Source organism: Agelaius phoeniceus, chromosome 6 (assembly GCF_051311805.1).
Source record: "Agelaius phoeniceus isolate bAgePho1 chromosome 6, bAgePho1.hap1, whole genome shotgun sequence".
Lineage (NCBI taxonomy): Eukaryota > Metazoa > Chordata > Aves > Passeriformes > Icteridae > Agelaius > Agelaius phoeniceus.
This window is the reverse complement of record NC_135270.1, coordinates 19,386,294-19,403,065: the sequence shown is the minus strand read 5'-3', so window position 1 is coordinate 19,403,065 and position 16,772 is coordinate 19,386,294. Positions and strand designations below refer to the sequence as shown.

At 49.6% G+C, this 16,772-nt stretch overlaps 1 protein-coding gene across 5 annotated transcripts in view; it reads left to right on the top strand.

Moving 5' to 3' along the window:
* LOC129121247 (uncharacterized) overlaps window positions 1-11,791 on the top strand; it is a 77,573-nt gene extending 65,782 nt beyond the window's left edge. For all 5 annotated transcript variants that reach the window (XM_054634378.2, XM_054634381.2, XM_054634377.2 and 2 more), the window contains 7 exons: window positions 404-452; window positions 1,523-1,643; window positions 2,511-2,605; window positions 4,132-4,197; window positions 5,587-5,686; window positions 6,897-7,049; window positions 7,235-11,791. In XM_054634378.2, coding sequence (XP_054490353.2) covers window positions 404-452; window positions 1,523-1,643; window positions 2,511-2,605; window positions 4,132-4,197; window positions 5,587-5,686; window positions 6,897-7,049; window positions 7,235-8,574 — 1,924 coding nt within the window. In that variant the 3' untranslated portion in view covers window positions 8,575-11,791. The remainder of the gene's footprint in view (window positions 1-403; window positions 453-1,522; window positions 1,644-2,510; window positions 2,606-4,131; window positions 4,198-5,586; window positions 5,687-6,896; window positions 7,050-7,234) is intronic.
* The last annotated feature ends 4,981 nt before the right edge of the window (window positions 11,792-16,772 follow it).

Here is a 16,772-nt window from a genome sequence, read left to right as displayed (position 1 = left end):
GAGGTCCACACTGGAGCAGGCTCAGCCCCAGTTCTTGAGCCAAGCAACAGCCTGTTGCAGTGCCTTGTCCCCCAAGGCTCACAGTTGCAGAAGGCTTGGTTTGGGATGGCTGGGATGATGGGGGGTGGGCCCATCAGGATCTGGGAGGGATGGGGTCTTCATGACAGATTGGGTTGTAGAGGTTTGAAGTGACTTTGTCACTGGGGTATATCACACCTGGCTGTCCTACCCAGTCTCCAAGGAACAAGCTTTCTGGTTCTGTGAGCCTCGCTCCTTGCAAAAGCATTAAGTACCAGCTGGTTGGGAGTTTTCAGAATCTTTGCTCTCTGTGTGTATGTACTGGTGTGTTCATGAAGCTGGAGACCTCATGCTCAGGTGTTTTAATGTCCTTCTTTCTCCCCAGGCAACAGGCACTCTTCCACGTCCTATCAGCATACTCGGTTTATAATACTGTAAGTTGTAACTCCAGTTAACATGAAGAGCATTGTGCTTTATATATTTATAGATGTGTATATATATATATATATGTGTGTGTGTGTAAAGATTTAAAGAAAAGCTTTATATATGTGTGTATTTGTGTAGACATACATATTTTCATGGGTATATATTTGTAATAAACACACACTTATTTAGCCAGTGGTAATTCCAATTTTAAGTCCTAATAGTGGGTTGTACAGAGAGCTGCAAGACTCTCTGGCAGCACAAGAATCTTTCCACAGTTGTTTCATTCCCTTGTTCATTTTGTCACCTGGTAAATGACATCTGGCAGATTTAGAGTGTCAGCAAAGAACAAGGGATTGCCCTTTGGCTTTTCAGCAACACTAGTTTTCTGGCAGTCTGTCATGTTTCTGACTTCTTGTCTTGCACCAAATGGTATCCTTGTTGAAAACACTTATTTACTACAACAAACCAGTAATTTTTAGCTGAAGGATACAGGCAGAATAAGCTGAAATTAGCAGCTGAACCTACTGTCTCCACCTCCAAGAGGGGACAGTTAGAAGATGCTCAGGGGGTTAGTTGAGGAGCCTCCCTCATGCCAGATAAATGTTTACCAGATTTATTTACTGTTTAATTACTTCAGTGCTCATATGGCTGAAGGAATGCAAAACAGCATTGGAGCCACATGCTTTATGTCATCCCAAAGATAGATTGGCCATAAGGAAAACATTTTTTAAAATGGTGAGGCATGGAAATAATTGCTCAGAGAAGTTGTGGATGCCCTGTCCTGGAAGTGTTCAAAGTCTGTTTGCATGGGGCTTTGAGCAACCTGGTCTGGTGGAAGCTGTCCCTGAGGAGGGTTGGATGAGATCATCTTCTAAGGTCCTTTTCCAACCCAAACTACTCCATGAGTCAGTGACGTGGTAGATGCTGTAGACGTATGGGAGCTGTGAATTTGGACATAAACAGTAAAGACTTTGAAATGGGACAGACCTTGGAAGAGGAGAGGGAAGTACAGGCAGCTTTAGCATTATGGTAGGCTCTGCCAGCATGGCAGCACGTGTGCCCCTCTTGACTGTTGCAGGAAGTGAGCTACTGCCAAGGGATGAGCCAGATTGCAGCCATCCTCCTTATGTACTTGAACGAAGAGGATGCGTTCTGGGCGCTGGCACAGCTGCTCACCAACCAGCGCCACGCCATGCACGGTAAGGCTGGGCTGGGGCAGGGTGTCTGCCACAGCAAGGGAACATTGTTCAGCTTGGTCGGTAGAGCTTTGTTTCTCCTCACATATTGGTTTAATAAAGTGGGTGAGGGTTAAGTACTCGCACAGCCTGACTGGGGAGCTGAACTTCACTCTCGGACACAGATGAGCTCTTATCAAAAAAACTGAGTTTTATCCACCTGAGCTTTAGTGTTCAGTAATTAACACTTTCACAGAAGTGCTGTCCTGTCTCCAGGGTTCCTTGCCCTTTGCAATCAATTAACTCAAGGTTATGAGTTTATAAGTCTCACAGAAGTACATCCAAGAGTATCCACACTAAATGTAGATGTAATTCCACTAAATGTGTGATGTATTATTTTACTTCAAACACATTAGAGATCCTTTCATCTTACTTGTGGTTAGCAGTAATCTATGCACAGAGGGTTATTTCATGGGCAGAGAGCTAAACCTTATGGCTTGATAACTTTGAACAGTCTTAAATAAGTGTCCCACTAGATTACAGGGCAATGAACAAGCTTGTGGTGTTCAAACATCTTCAGCTTTTCTCTGAACCTTGGTAAGCACTGAGGTGTGTTTGGAGAGCGCTTGGCCAAGCCAAGTCGCAGGCAGGCAGTGGGAGCTGGGTGAGAAGGACCAGCTGGGCTTGATCTGAGGGTCCTGTTGCCCAGATGTGGTGAGGGGTGATCTCTGGAAAGGAGGGTGAAAAGGAGGTAGCTGGGCACTGTGTTGTTCAGCCAACTTCAACAGGCAATGCAAGGGATGTGTTTTTAGAGAATCAGGCTATCCCTGTCCCTGCTGCAGAGCTTACCTGATTTTTTTTTTTTTATTTCTCTTGTCTTTTCTTGTTAAGGTTTTTTCATTCCTGGATTCCCAAAGCTGCAGAGGTTTCAAGCCCACCACGAGCAAATTTTAAACAAACTGTTCCCCAAACTGAAGAAGCACATGGTATCTCTTTACTGTCAGTCTTCCTATAATAATGCCACATTTTAATGATAAAGCAGTTCATATAGTGTTCTGCCAAACAGATGCACAGCTGAACATATTTCTAACCATACAGGACTGCTTCAGCTGCAGAGGCAGGCATTTATTAAATGGGTTGCCCAAATCTTGCTAAGGTGAATGGTAATCATTTGCTTGCTGATCATCATTAGTGGAGGGACTGCTAAAATGTAAAGGCTTTCCAGGAGAGCCAGGAAGGCTTAAAGAGCCTGCAGCAGGAGGAGCAGCAGTGTGGCTGGACTGTGTGCTTGCACCAGCTGCAAGGCCCAAAGGCTGATGCTGGTCTGTCTGGAGTCTTATTTCAGTAATTATTAGCTCCAATTGCTTTGCTGTTGTTTTAAGTCAGGAGGCACTTAAGATTTGCTGGGTGTTTTGTTGCTTGGGCATGTCCAGTTGCTTTTCTCTCTAGCAGATGGTGCAGGCCCATTTGGTGGCTGCAGGAGCATCTGCAGGGGACACCAACTCCAGTCTTAAGTCCAGGCCACTATTTTGCTGCACCTGCTCTATCCCTTTCTTTCCTTTTGCCTTGCCCCCCTTTGCATTTGCTGTGGACAGCTGGTGTTCAGTGGCCAGACTCCTAAAGTTCTCTTATGCTTCCAAGAGGCTTGGTGGCCTCCATCTCCAGCAAAAGGTGTTTGTATTATCATCATCTGCAACATTTGCTTCATGCTGCAAATGCCTGTAAAAGTGAAACAGAGCCATGATAGGTTGTCAGTTAATTACGGTCATGGGCACGGGAGGGGATGGGAATAACTCAGAAAGCTGCTCATTCCTCCTGCTCCTGAAGGCTCTCCAGGCTTGCAGGTGCACAGCACCAGCCAGAAGCAAAGGCTGGAGCTGGCCATTCATCCCATGGGCTTCTTTTTCTTCCCATCCCCATTGCTTCATTGGCTTTGCAGCAGAGGTCACGTCAGCTCTGCACACATGCCAGCACTGGGCACCAGATGGTGAAATGTTAGACCAAGGTGGTGATGGTGAGGTTTTTAAGAGTTTTCCTTAGCCTGTCAGGCTGTCCTGCTCCTGCAGCAGCCATGCTATCTAAACCAGGTGATGCTTCCAAAGCTGCCTTGACTGTGCTCCAAGAGGCTCACATGGGAATTGCTATGGAAACAAAAATGGTAGTCTACAAGGAGTGAGTGGTTTGAGTTCCTGGAAGGTTTTTATAAATCCCTGGAGTAGGTATTAGGCCAGAAAAGCTTCTCCCAGAAATCCCTTTCCAATACTATGGCTGAAGTCTGGCCACATCAAGGACCAGGTTCAGTGGATATCTTGGGCAAAGGACCAAAGCAGGGCTTCAGCACTGGTGTGTAGAGCAGGGGCTTTCTTGGGAGATGAACCACAGCCAAATTCTGCACTCAGATCCCAGAATAAGTAAACCAACCAACTAACCTCCCCCAAAGCCTTATGAGCTGCTTGAACCTCCAGTAAACGGCCTGGTGAAATGCCTGTCTCTCTTTGCTCTCTTCCCCCAGGACAAGGAGCAGATGACCACTGGGATATACACAACCAAGTGGTTCCTGCAGTGTTTCATTGACCGGGTGAGGATGCTCTGGGGGTTTTTTGCTGCTCTCCTGTTTGCATGTGTGGTTAATCTGCCTGTGCTTTTTTGTAAATCTCCTACTTTGAAGAAGATGTTAATATTTTATAAGGTGGGATATTATGCACACTCTCATAAAGGAAAAAAATTAATAAGGGAGAAGGTAAAAACTGCATGTCACTGATGAGAAGCCAGTTCCTGCTGCCTCATCACAAGCAGTCGCAGGGAGATGGCTGAGCATCAGCAGTATAAACTTCAGAGTCAGGAGAGATCTTTCTCTTGCCCACTGGCACTGCTGCAAAGGCAATTAACCTCACTTTGGCTCTGGAGACAACATAGAAAGAAGAAGAGCTGGGGGCACAAACCTTGACAAATAGCAGTGCAGCAGCTGCAGGCAAAGGAGTGGATTGGGACTGGAAAGGTGGAAGTGAGAGAAGATTACCCTGATTTGTCCAGAGCTAATTTGCTAGTCCTAAGCCAAGACTACTTCATTTTTAGGATCAGCATTGTGCTTACTGGACTTGAATGCAATGTCCAGACTTGCTAATATTTAGGACATCTGTGTGCTCCAGCCTCAATTTTCTGCTGCCCTGTCTTCTATAAAACAGTGGACGGCTCCTTCCCCTCGAGAGGGAACTCGCTGCTTTTGCCACGGAAAGCTGTATAAAATGCACAATCCCTTTAACTGCAGTAGCATGTGGTAAAAGAGCTGCAATGGTCAGTTGTGCCAAACTCTGGAGAGCCTGTGCAGTATCCTAAATTTGAACCTAAACATTTCAGTAGGATTAATATTAATTTCTGTGTTGGTGAGGTACCTTAGATCTTTGGTGGGAGGTATGGGCTGCTCCATCACTTTGGACATCAGTTCAATCCTATTTGTCAGATTGGGCCTGGGTGCAAATTAAAACCTTTTGCAGAGGTATTTTTAGCAGGCAGAAATAAGCCTGTATATAAGAAAAACCTCTTCTTTGGACACCAGATGAATGATTTTTTTTAATGCTTAGTGATGCATCATTGGGCTTTCAGACCTATCCCATTAATAGCCCTTTTGGGAAATCTGGATGGATACAGGAGTTGTTTTCTGTGCTCACAAGACTGAAAGATGATGGTACTCTCTCCAGGGTAGGGGAATCCACATGCTAGCATGCTTATGAGGGAAGTTTCTGTTTTTTCTGCATTCATGGATGGGTTTTAAGTATTTCCCCAGCCACCCAAGTTCATTAGCTTTAAGGCAAAGCCATAGATAATAAAAGACATTTTTGTGTTTTAGATGAATTCCTGACTTGCAAAGCCTAGCCCTGTTGTGTGATTTGATACAAGGTGATGCAGTGATGGCAGCAGCCTCTGTTTCATCATGCCATTTTGTGACTTGTCTGTGTGTTTGGAACAGACCCCATTCACGCTGACCTTGCGGCTGTGGGATATCTACATCCTGGAAGGGGAGCGAGTGCTGACGGCCATGGCTTACACCATCCTCAAACTGCACAAAAGTAAGGTCCCACCTTGATTGCATCCCCTGTGGCTCTGGTGGCACTGTGCTGGGCCACCCTTGTGCTGCTGACCTGAAAAGCCTTGCTGGCCACTTCCAGCCTCTTGGTGCCTTGCACTGGCCACAAAAGGCACAGTCCAGGGGAGGAAAGGAGATGCCACAAGGATTGACTTGCTGTGCTCAGCACACAGAAACTACATCTGAAATGCTTCCTGCTGCCTCTTCCTATGTACTATGCCCCACAAATTGCTTTTAGGGGCAATACAGACAGCAGCCCATCTGTCTGCAGAACTTTGTGGTGGCTCAACTGAAAAGTCTGTGGAGGGACAAATAAGTCCACTAATACACTTCTAAAATGATCAAAACCTGGTTGTCTTGCATAACACTAAGGCAGTGATGTTTCTACCTCGAGATCTTTGTAACTTTGAACCCCTTCACTCCCATAAATTGATAGTCTTGTTGTGTCACTCTTTTGGCCTTCATCTGGGGCAGGAGTGTGTGATTCTGTTTGGGCAGCAGAATTTATGGGACTGCATGTGTTGGTTTCTGCAAACAGCCACCCTGTTCTTCCCTCATTTAAATGAAGAACAGGCTATCCATAAATAAATCTTGAAGTATCCTGTTTGTCTGCAGAAAATGAGAAACTGGCAGGCAGGCAGATGTTTCAGTTTGGCTGTAAAATCTCATCTCCCTGAGGAATGTGTAGTGTGGGTTGACATCTCTTCCTACAACCTGCATTTTTGCCTGTATCCCATCCCTGTCTGCAACCTTTGGAAGGACCAGCACCTCTTCCTGCTTCCCTGCCTGCTGGTGCAGGTTGGCATCCTTGGCTGGTGGTGGCAGCTGCCGGCAGTGGCAGTTCAGCCTGATGCTTAGGGCCTGTCTCATGGAGCTTTTCCTCCTCCTAGAGGCATTGGGGAGAACTTCCAGAAATGGTCTAAACCCTGCATCCTCATCAGCACAGCTCCCAGCCCTGCCATTGTCCTGCCACTGGGAAGCAACTGCTCAGGTGGCATGGATATATACATGTATTGATGACCCTGAGCAATAGTGGGAAGGTGGGAGAGAGGCAGAAGCATTCAAGCTGTCCCACTGTGGAATGGGAACAGCGACAGAATCCCAGATATAACCAAAGTGTGGTGTAACCCATGCTTGTGCTACCCTGAAATTTGTCTGTGCCACTGCCATTACTCCTTTCTCCCATCCCCCAGAGCGCTTGCTGAAGATGACACTGGAAGATTTACGTGAATTTCTGCAGGAGAAAATTGCTGCTTCCCTGCAGTACGAGGACGATGCTGTCATCGAGCAGCTGCAGGTGTCAATGACTGAACTGCGAAAGATGAAGTTTGACCTGCCCCCACCAGGTGGGTAGAGGGGAAGGTGGGCAGCCCAGCAAGGACCAGAGCATCCCACTGGTGTGGCTGGGAGCCAGGGCAGCCCAGAGAGGCTGGCACCTGTCGTGTGGAAGCATCTGTCTTCCTTACATTCAGGGCATGCAAACACAAACTGATGCATAGTTTGGGTTTTGTTTTCTCTGCTTCCAATGCAGCAAAGCCTGAGGAGTTTCCAAGGAAACCCCTGGGCCTGGAGCTCTCCCTCAACCCAGTAGCCATAAAGGAAAACACAGCAGCCAATGGCCAGAATGGCCAGGTGGGTGAGCGCACTCCAGACAGGGAGCCCCAAACCGACAGAGTTCCTGGCACACCAGGAGGAATGACCGTGGTGGAAGCGAGGATTCTCACCTTCCAGGGTAGTGAAGCAGCTGAAGCAACGAACGCGCCTGTTTCGGGTGGGCGGCCACCGGATGAGGAGGGTCAGGTGGAGCCCATCATGGACGGGCAGCCATCATCTCTTCTGAAGGCAAGCGAGACACAGGCCCAGCAACACCTTCTGCCCACGGTCCTGCCTCCAGAGCAGCCTCTTCTTGCTCCTGGCTGTGCCGTGGTGGACCATGGAGTCTCCCTCCATGCCCCAGCTGAGCACAGCTCCTTAGACTCCTCTCTCCAAAACAGGCCGGCTCCTCCTGACTCCAGCACCACTGAGCTTTCTGCTACGGACCAGGCAGCGTGGCAGCCAAATCCCGCTGCCCTTCCAGCAGGAGAACAGGACCAGGCAGTGTGGCAGCCAAATCCCACTGCCCTGCCAGCAGGAGAACAGGCATCTTCCCTGAGCAGAGACACAGTGCTCGAAGCAACCCCTCATCCTCTGCCAGCCGGCTGCCAGCAGCTCTCCCAAACATCACAGAGAGATGGCTCCCCTGAGAGCAAGCGCGGGGAGGAGGCGGCAGATGACAGGCACCGCAGGGCGGTGCTGCCGGACAAAATGGGCCTGAAGTGCTCGGCATCCAAAGCTGCATCCACAGGAGAGCTCCTCAGCCTGCAGCACAATGGGCTGGGCAGTGCCACCAGCACCACGCGCTGGCCCGAGGCCGTGCTGCCCGCGCACAGGCAGGCAGGGGGCAGTGTGCCCATCTTGTCCAGCAGAGAGCCGGCGGCAGCAGGGCTGGCCGAGGGCTGCCCCACCCAGCGGGCACCATCCCCTGTGGTGGAAGGGAACAGCCCCTATGTGGTTATCAAAACCACCACTCCCCTCCACCTGGCCCATGCGACAGAGCAGGACTTCTTGAACAGAAAGCAGGTGGCATTGCCATTGTCAGAGACTGGACATCCTCTGCCTACCACCTCCATGCCACCACCTCTTATGCTGGACCCAGAGGAGGTAGAGGTCCAGAAAAGCCTCCAGAAACCATTAAATGCACTGAAAGCCCCACGACCCCCACTGAGCCCCAAACCAAAATTACCGCCACAGGTTGCCAAATCCCGCTCAGAGAACAGTTTCCTTTCAGGCTCTCCTTCCCTGGCAAAGCTGCCCAAATCGGTGACGTTTTAGTGGGGATGGGGAAGGGGAAGTTAAGGGAGAAGAAGTGGGTTCTGGAGAAGCACAGATCCTGCCCCATTTACAGGATCCCCTTCTGTCAGCAGGGCTGTCAGGGTGACAGCACAGCACTATTGCACATCACGCTGTGCTTTGGTACGAGTGCCCAGTGAGGAGATGAAGCGGTGGCCACCAGCGCTAGGAGACACCAGCAGATTGGATTTGCATGTTTCCTATGGACAAATTGGAAAATGCTTTCATTTTTTTGCTCCTCAAAGTTCCCCAAGTCTCATCACTTGGGGGAAGAGGCAGGGCTGGTGAGTTTGTTGCGTGTTTTCTCCTGCTCCTGTCTACTGTGGGAACCCACGACCAAGCAAGCAGGCACAAGGTGTCAGAATCCGAAACGCTTTCTTTACAATGCCCCATCGACGCAGCTACAGCATTGCTTTCAAAGGCCTTTGTAGCAATAGATCTTTATTTCATTTCCCAGACCTGCAGTTGTAGGCAGCAGAATTTCCAGGCAGTGCCATGGCATCCTGGCAGGACACAGGCAGCCCGCTGCCCCCTCTATGCAATTCCACAAAGCAGTGCCCAGCTGTACCTGGCTCCTGCTGCCGTGGTGGATGGTGTTTAGGAGGACAGATTTAACAGCTGCTGAGTCCCTTGGACATCTCCTTGGTGTCACCCCGGTGGGGGGCTGCCAGCATAGTGGTCCTTTCCCAGGTTCTCAGGGTGACAAGGACAGTGATGAAGGTGGAGCCTGGTCTCTTGGGCTGAGTGCCCTTTCTGTTGGCCTTTCCTTCCCAGGGCCAGCACAGCGAGCAGGCTCGCTGCCTTTCTGTTCCCCAGACAGGAGAAGGGGCTGCTGGCTCAGGAAACCCGCCTGCACTACCAAGCTGCTGGATGCGTGATGGCATCTAATCACAGTGCCCCAGATAAGTCCACTTTTGCTTTGAGTAAGTTAAGTGTCAGAGTGGAAAGAGCATGGGAATTGGGGAAGGGAGAGCACATTGCCCTGAACCTGACCTTAGTCCTTGTGGTTGAGCCCACAGAGAATTAACAACAGGAAGGAAACTTGGACATGATGGGTGCCCACGTGCCCACTTGCCCTTCATGCACCAAGTCCTAGAGGTCTGTCCATCTCCTCCCCATCCCAAGGTGCAGCTGCTGCACAGCCCAGGCCATTGGCTGGAGATGTGTAGGGATCTGGGGAGACACCTCATAGAAAGAGCTAGTCCAAAATTCTGATTCCAGTATCTACTTCACCCTTAGAAGGAACTTCATCAGGAAAGCAGATCAGTGAAAAAGCAGGAAGTAGTCCAGATATGCTGGATTTGACTTTGCTGTCCAGAAGGGGTAGCTGCAAGTGCAGCCTTAGGTGGGACTGCAAGTGGGATTCCTATTCCTTCAACAGAGATCCTGGGCAAAAGCTCCTTTAAGTTCTAAGGAGACTTTGAAAACTAATTTTTTTTTTATATCTCAAAGGCTGCTTCAATTGCATAACCTGATCTAAAGCCTACCTGAAAGCCCAGCAGAAAACTTCCACTAAATTACTTTGTGGGTTCCAGGAGCTGGACTTGATGATGCTGGTGGATGCCTTCCAGCTCAGCATATTCTATGGTTCTATGATTTATCAGGGTTTATTTTGCCTTTGTGTACGTGTGGTGGTTTATGTTTGCAGCAGGGAGTGTCAAAGGGAGCACTGGATTTTTGTTTGGATGTAGCCAGCCAGACCACAGCACCCTCAGCTTTCATTGGAACCCCAGCTCTGTCCCAGACCCCATCTTCTTCCACCGAGCCTCCAACCTTGCCCATCCTCTTCCTCTGCAGAGCAGGGAAAACCCTATTAGCTACCTCGCAGGGGTGTTGTGAGGAGTCAAGCATTGCTGTTTGAGGAAAAGTGCTCTTTGAATGTTCAGTATTTGTGTTTTGAGACACCACAGGTCCTTTCTAGGACAATGGTGCTTGAATTGTTTTTAATTTAGAGTATGTTTTTCCATAACTGTGCATAGTTAAATGTTAATTGTGTGTTAAAATACCTGAGCAGTATTTCAGGACAGATATCCATTGCCTTTTGCTAGCAGCCCACTGGCCACAGGAGCTTACTGGGAAGCAACAAGGAGCATCTGAGAGCTGTTGGTCACATCTTGACTTGGCTTCTGTAGCTTGGGGCTTTGTCCTCTCCTTGAAGCCCACACAGGACTCCTTCTAATACATCTGAGCATCACGCATGCAAGAGCTGAGACCTCTTTCCCCTTGTTTTAACCCGTTTTCCCTCATTTCAGGCACACAGCCTTTGCACATCATGTTGCTTGTGCACCCAGACTCCTCACACAGGGTGTCTGGGATGTTTTGCAGTATTAACATTTTAAAAGGTGGTTTGCTCTAATTTTGGAGAGCTGTCAAATGTACAGTACTCATTGCATGGCATTTGCTGCATGATGTTCAACATGAATTTTGATGGGGAAAGGGGTGGGAGTTGTCTTTCTCTCCAAGCCCTAATGGGAATGAGCAGCAAAGTCCTTAGTCATCTTCAGGCCTGGGGTAACCACCAGCAACATGCATTGCTGTCCTTGGTGTGATACTCTCACTGGAACACATCAATGCATGATCCCCAAGGAGATGGCCACTCCTGTTTCCTCTTGCTGCAACAAAGCTGCAGCCATGGTGGGTCTGCAGCAGGAAGGCCTGGCCCAGCCTCAGCTCTTTTGCTGGGAATAGGAAGGGAAGGAGCAGGATGAGGGTGGCAGCTCAGCAGGACAAACTGCCTAACCAAGCCACTTGCCGCCCTGCCCAGCCCCCTGCAACAGTCTTGACCCTTCAGCAGAAACCACTCTTACTGTGAGCAAACATGGGAAAGGAGCTCCCCCCATCCTTGCCCTTGCAGCCCTGACACAATGGTGGCCTTGCTGCCTTCCATGCAGAGGGAAAGACCAATGCTGTGGGTTTGGGTTTTTTAGGTGTAGTTTGTTTTTCCTTGTGTTGTTTGTTTGTGATAGAGCACTTTGAGTGGCTGCAGCCTGGCAGACAGCAGGAGCCACAGGACCCAGCTCCAGCAGGGGCCAGAGGTTGAGGCTAGGGGTTTCTTGGCCATGCACTTTGAGAGCCTGGCTACCGTCTGCTTTCCTTTTTATTTGCTCTTGTTTACAGCGTGGAACGCTTCTTTCATGACTCTTTCTAATGTATTATAATTATTACTTTTAAGAAAAAAAAACGTTTTTATGTCTGCTTTTTTGTTTGTTCAGTTTGGTTTTTTTAAAGGAAGGGTTTTTTTGGAAAAAAAAAAGTCAATCATTCCTTTTTATGCTGATCCAAACTGTCCGGAGTGTTTGATGCTGTGTTTTACATGGTTGTAGTAATAACGGTTAAAGAAATTTAGCACAAATTCAGACTCCACAAGGTTTCTTACAGGAACAGAAGCTGCACCAAGACTGGTTGTCTTCTCCTGATGACTTTTAGCTTGGTTCACTGTGTATGCTTCAGCTGCAACAGGTCCATCCTGCTCCATCTCTGCTTTCCTCCCTGATTTTCTATTGTAATTAAATCCAGGCATCCCTGGCAGCAGTGGAAAGCAAAATGCTCTTTTTTACTTACCACCATCCTCTCCCAGCTGAGCAAAGGGCAGCATCCCTTCTCACACACAGCTGCTGATCAGCAGCACTGCTGAAGCTTGTGTTTTGGCCAAGATTTTGTGTTTGGAGTTTGTTTTCCTGCCTGTAGGCAGTGTAGGGAGGCTGGATGGGAGGGGCAGCGGGTGGACACAGCTCCTGGCACAGCAGGTGGGTGGGTGGGTGCGACTCACACTCGTGAGTCAGGGCTGAGCTGAGTCACGTTTACAGCAGCCACCGGGAGTGTGAGGTGGTGCTGCTGACAGCTGAGGATGCATTTTAAAAAGCTGTGCGTGAGCAGTACCTCTGACACACCCCAGATTTCATAGCCAGGGCTTCCTGGGCTTAGATGACAATGGTACTGCTGCCTTTGAGGTGTTAAATGTGAGCAGTGAGCAGTGTTCTGGCTCCCCTGAGAGAAAGCTGCCTCTTAGTGTTAAGCAGCATATTTATGGTAAACACAGGTCTGTCTCTGCCAGAGTAGCACAGAGGGCACAAAGACTGACAGCAGATGGAGAGGTCAGAAGTATCTAAATGGCACCCTAGGATTTAAGAGCAGTGCCTGAAATTGGCATCCCCATGTGTCTATCACCCACTGAGTGCTGTAGGCTGGGTTTCCTGCTTCTGTTACTGCCCTGCCACACATAAGAGGTCAAACAGGAACAAAAAATTGTTCTCCAATGCCATTAAATTAGCTAATTTATACTAATAGGTTAAAACCTGGTCTGAAACACCACAGAAAAATAAAAAGAAAGCCCCAGCACCACTGAACACCACAGTGTTTACTGTCACAGAAGCAGCATGAGGATGCAGCTCTTGGCACATCTCCTGTGCCATTTCACTGGATGCCAGCATGGGGACTGCAGCACTGTGACCAAGGGTGAGATCCCCAGGCTGGAGTGAAGCAAACCTCATCCCTCTTGTGTTCCAGGTGCTCACAAACAGCCTCATTGCAGAAGACGCTTTGTGTCACCTCCCGGCCACCAGCTCCCGTGAACCTGTTGGCTGTCAGGCAGTGCCAGCTGGGACCAGGTTTGAATTTCTGCCACGGTTACTTACGTGACAGGCAGTGCAGGGTTTAGAAATGGCATTTATCCAACTGCTAAAACAGCATCCCTGTCAAGGAGAGAGCAGAAATGTCCAGAAGGGCAGCTTCCCCAAGGGAAGGTGAGTTGTGCTAGGTTTGAGGGTTGTGTTCCTCCATTAAACAGCCTTGGTTCACTTGGTTGTTGAAAAAAAATGGAGGAAGATATTGCTTATTGGTATCCTTGATCCCCAGGCTCCCTGCATTTACCCAGTTGTGACCTTGTGGCTGTGGTACTCTCACCCTGTCCCTGCAGGGACCAAGGCCAGGCATGGCTCCACCACCTCCTCTTACAGCATCCCTCCAGCTAGTGCAGGAGCCACAGAGGTTCCCAGCCTTGAATTGGTGCTTGATAGGGCTCTCAGGTATGGTTTTGTGGTGCCAAGCACCCACTGCAGAGAGTCCTTCCCCTCCTGTGCCCCCGAGGGCCTGACTGCTGCTGGCAGGGGCCGAAGCTTAGGACAATCCCAAAGCCCAAGGTTACAGATACCCACTTGGTGGGGACAGCATTGGGACCAGCAGCAAATGAGTGTCATAGATGGTGTTGAGGCTACTGCTTAAATCCTAGTGGTCTTATCAGCCAGGGACTGGTCCCCCCACTGCCTCTTCCTCTGCACTTGGTATTTGCCAGTATTATCATCCCCCTTTTCCTGGTGGAGCCACTGCTGTCCTCACAGCAGCTCTCCAGCTCCCAGGGCTGGTCCCCAAGGCAGAACTGCAAACTCCCCAAGCTGCGCTCAGCTTTGGTGCCCTGGCAGCCCCCTGTGGCTCCTGTCCTTCCTGGCTCAGGAACAGCCAAACCAGCAGGCCCAGGAGCTGAGACAAGCCAGGAGAGCAGGTCTGTCCTCGCTGCTTGCTGCCTCTCAGCCAAGCCCTGGCTGTGCTCATCACCATCCCTGCCCACCTCCCACGACTTGGAAAGCTCCTCAACTGCTGCATGCCTCCACAAGGCTTCAGCCACTTGGCACTGAATAATTGATAGTAAGTGGAGCCTGGAGCAGAGAAGTTGAGGGAGGGAGCAAGGCTTTGTGCTGCTTTAGGAGGCTCTGCTCCCAGATATAGCAGGGGGAGAGCGATGGGTGTGCTGTGTCTGGCAGCTTTGTGCCCCATCCAGTTTGGCAGAGGCAGCTGGAGCTTGGCTGGGCCTGGGAGCATTCCTCTTCTTGGCTTGCTGTGCTGCTCACCTGCTGCTCACGTGCTGCTGTGTCCTACTGCTATGGTGGTGCTGCTGTGCTGTCATCTGTCACCTGCTGCTGTGGCACCTGGGGGAGCTGCACGCTGCTGTCATGCTGCTCTCATGCTCCTTGTGTGCTGCAGAGGGGCCATGGCAGTAGTGGATGGGACTTGGGAAGCAGAGCAAGGGCAGACCCAGCAGCCCTTGCTAGGGCTGGTACCATGGCTCTCCTAAGCTACACACCCTGTACTCAACCCGTAGCAAGAGCAAAGCAGTTGCACATGGGGCCAAGCCCATCTGCCTCTTCCCCTTCCCACCAGTTGCTGGTGGCCAGGATGGTGGCTGTCACACCATCCTCTGAGCAATGTCACCCCCTTCCTACAGCGCATCCCCAAGTATAAAGCAGCGTATGGAGAAAATAACAGCCTGGCAGTTTAAAGAGGCAGGTCTGACCGCTTCCCAAACCATCTCCCAAATCCTACTGTCTCAGAGGCTGAGGAGGCCCACAGGGCACACACCAGCATCCTCTTCACCTAGAAGGATGTGGACACCAGGAGACAATCAACCCACAGCTGAAACATCTCACCAGGAGATGCAGCAGGTGGACCCATCCCACAGGCATCCTTACTCAATGGCAGCAGTTACAAAAGAGCCCAAGATGGGGATGCAGAAGGCTTAGAAGGCACACACAAAGACATGAGTCCAAGGGATTGGAGTCACTAAAGCCTGGCTATTCTTCCACATAGTAAAACAGGCTCCTCCTAAGACACAGAGAAAAGTAAACTAAGAAACTTCCAATTTTGTCCAAAATTGGTATGAGCTCCCTTAGAGGTACCTGTGGCTACATGGGATGCAATATCACAAGACCCCCTTCCAGCCATCCCATTAAGAACCTGGGCCACTCTGGTGCCCTGGAGGCCACTCAGCCTGGCCTCACATCAGAGACCTGATGTTCCTGCTCCTGGAACATCTAAGCCTACAGACTTGGGGAAGCTGTTTCCTGAGTGGCTTTGCTTACCTTTATGGTGAAGGCAAGAAGTGATACAGAAGTACTGCTTAGGCTGGAAAGGTTTGCAGCAGTAGCTGTAGAGTCCGGAAGGGAAACCTGGTCTGCTCCTCTACCCAACCACACTGAGGCCAGCATTTTGCCAAAGCTGCTCTGTAATACTCAGCCTTTCATTCAGCTGCCCCCACCACCACCCTCACATCTCAGGTCTCACTCCAGCACTGAGTCATTGCTGCCAGCTCCTGCACAACGCAGGTCTTTGCCAAAGCCCTCGGCAAGCACCATGCACTCACCTGCTTTGGAGTCACCCTCTGTGCTGGCTTAGGAGAATGCTCCTGTGGAAGCCCTCACAGACCAAAAGGCGTGAGATCTGTTCCAGCACTTGATCAGCATCTTTAAGGACTTGGAAGCAATTGTGGCAGTTGACTCAGCTGTGATGTCTCTGGAGTCCCAACCCCTCTGTAAAGAGGGTGTGGGGCACTTGAATGATGTGAGAGAAGAACATGTATTATACGCCTGTCCTGAGACATCTGGACCTGACCAGACTAGAACAGACCTCGTCAGCTATTCTGTAATTTAAGTACGGGTTCAAAGGTGGCACTCCTCCATCATGGGATATGCAGTCTCAATATAATCAGTAGGAGGCTGACTGAAGCCTTCTCAGAGCTGTTTTTCACACTGGCTGGAGATCCACAGCACAAGTTTAGTTCAGCTATGCCATGACCAGCTGAAGAGATCACAACAGCCAGAGATGAGCTGATGTACTCAGAGCAAAAAGCTCACCTCTGTGGACTCTTTTCCAGCTTCAACTGTGCAACAGGAATAATCAAAACACATTCTGCTCGCCTGAGCTCATGCCTCTGAAGCAGAACTGAGGTGCACAACAGACTCCTTATCATAAGGGAAACAACTGCAGTGTCTGAAAACTTCATCTTCCTGTCCAGGTACTTCTACAACAAAAGTGCCTTGAATAACTATGGGGAAAATCAACTCCAAACCCCTCCAATTCTTCTCCAAACCTACACTCACTCCAGTGAAACTGTAATCCTGGTATTACTTTCAGACTCAAGAAGTTCAGCTAGCACATCAGAATACACTGTGAGCTCATGTACCAACCTCCTGCCTGTCAGGGGCCAGCAAGATGATGTCCTGTCCCCAGATCATCAGCACCAAAATAGCAAGTGAAAAAGCCAAGTCAAGAGTTAACAACTCCACCTGAGAGAAGTGATACAATCTGGTTTTTGCCAACAGAAAGATCAGACCAGATCACAGCTGATGTATCTTGATCTGTTGTGATTTTCCTCCTGGAACAAAGATGCAGTACGACGATACACAATTAAT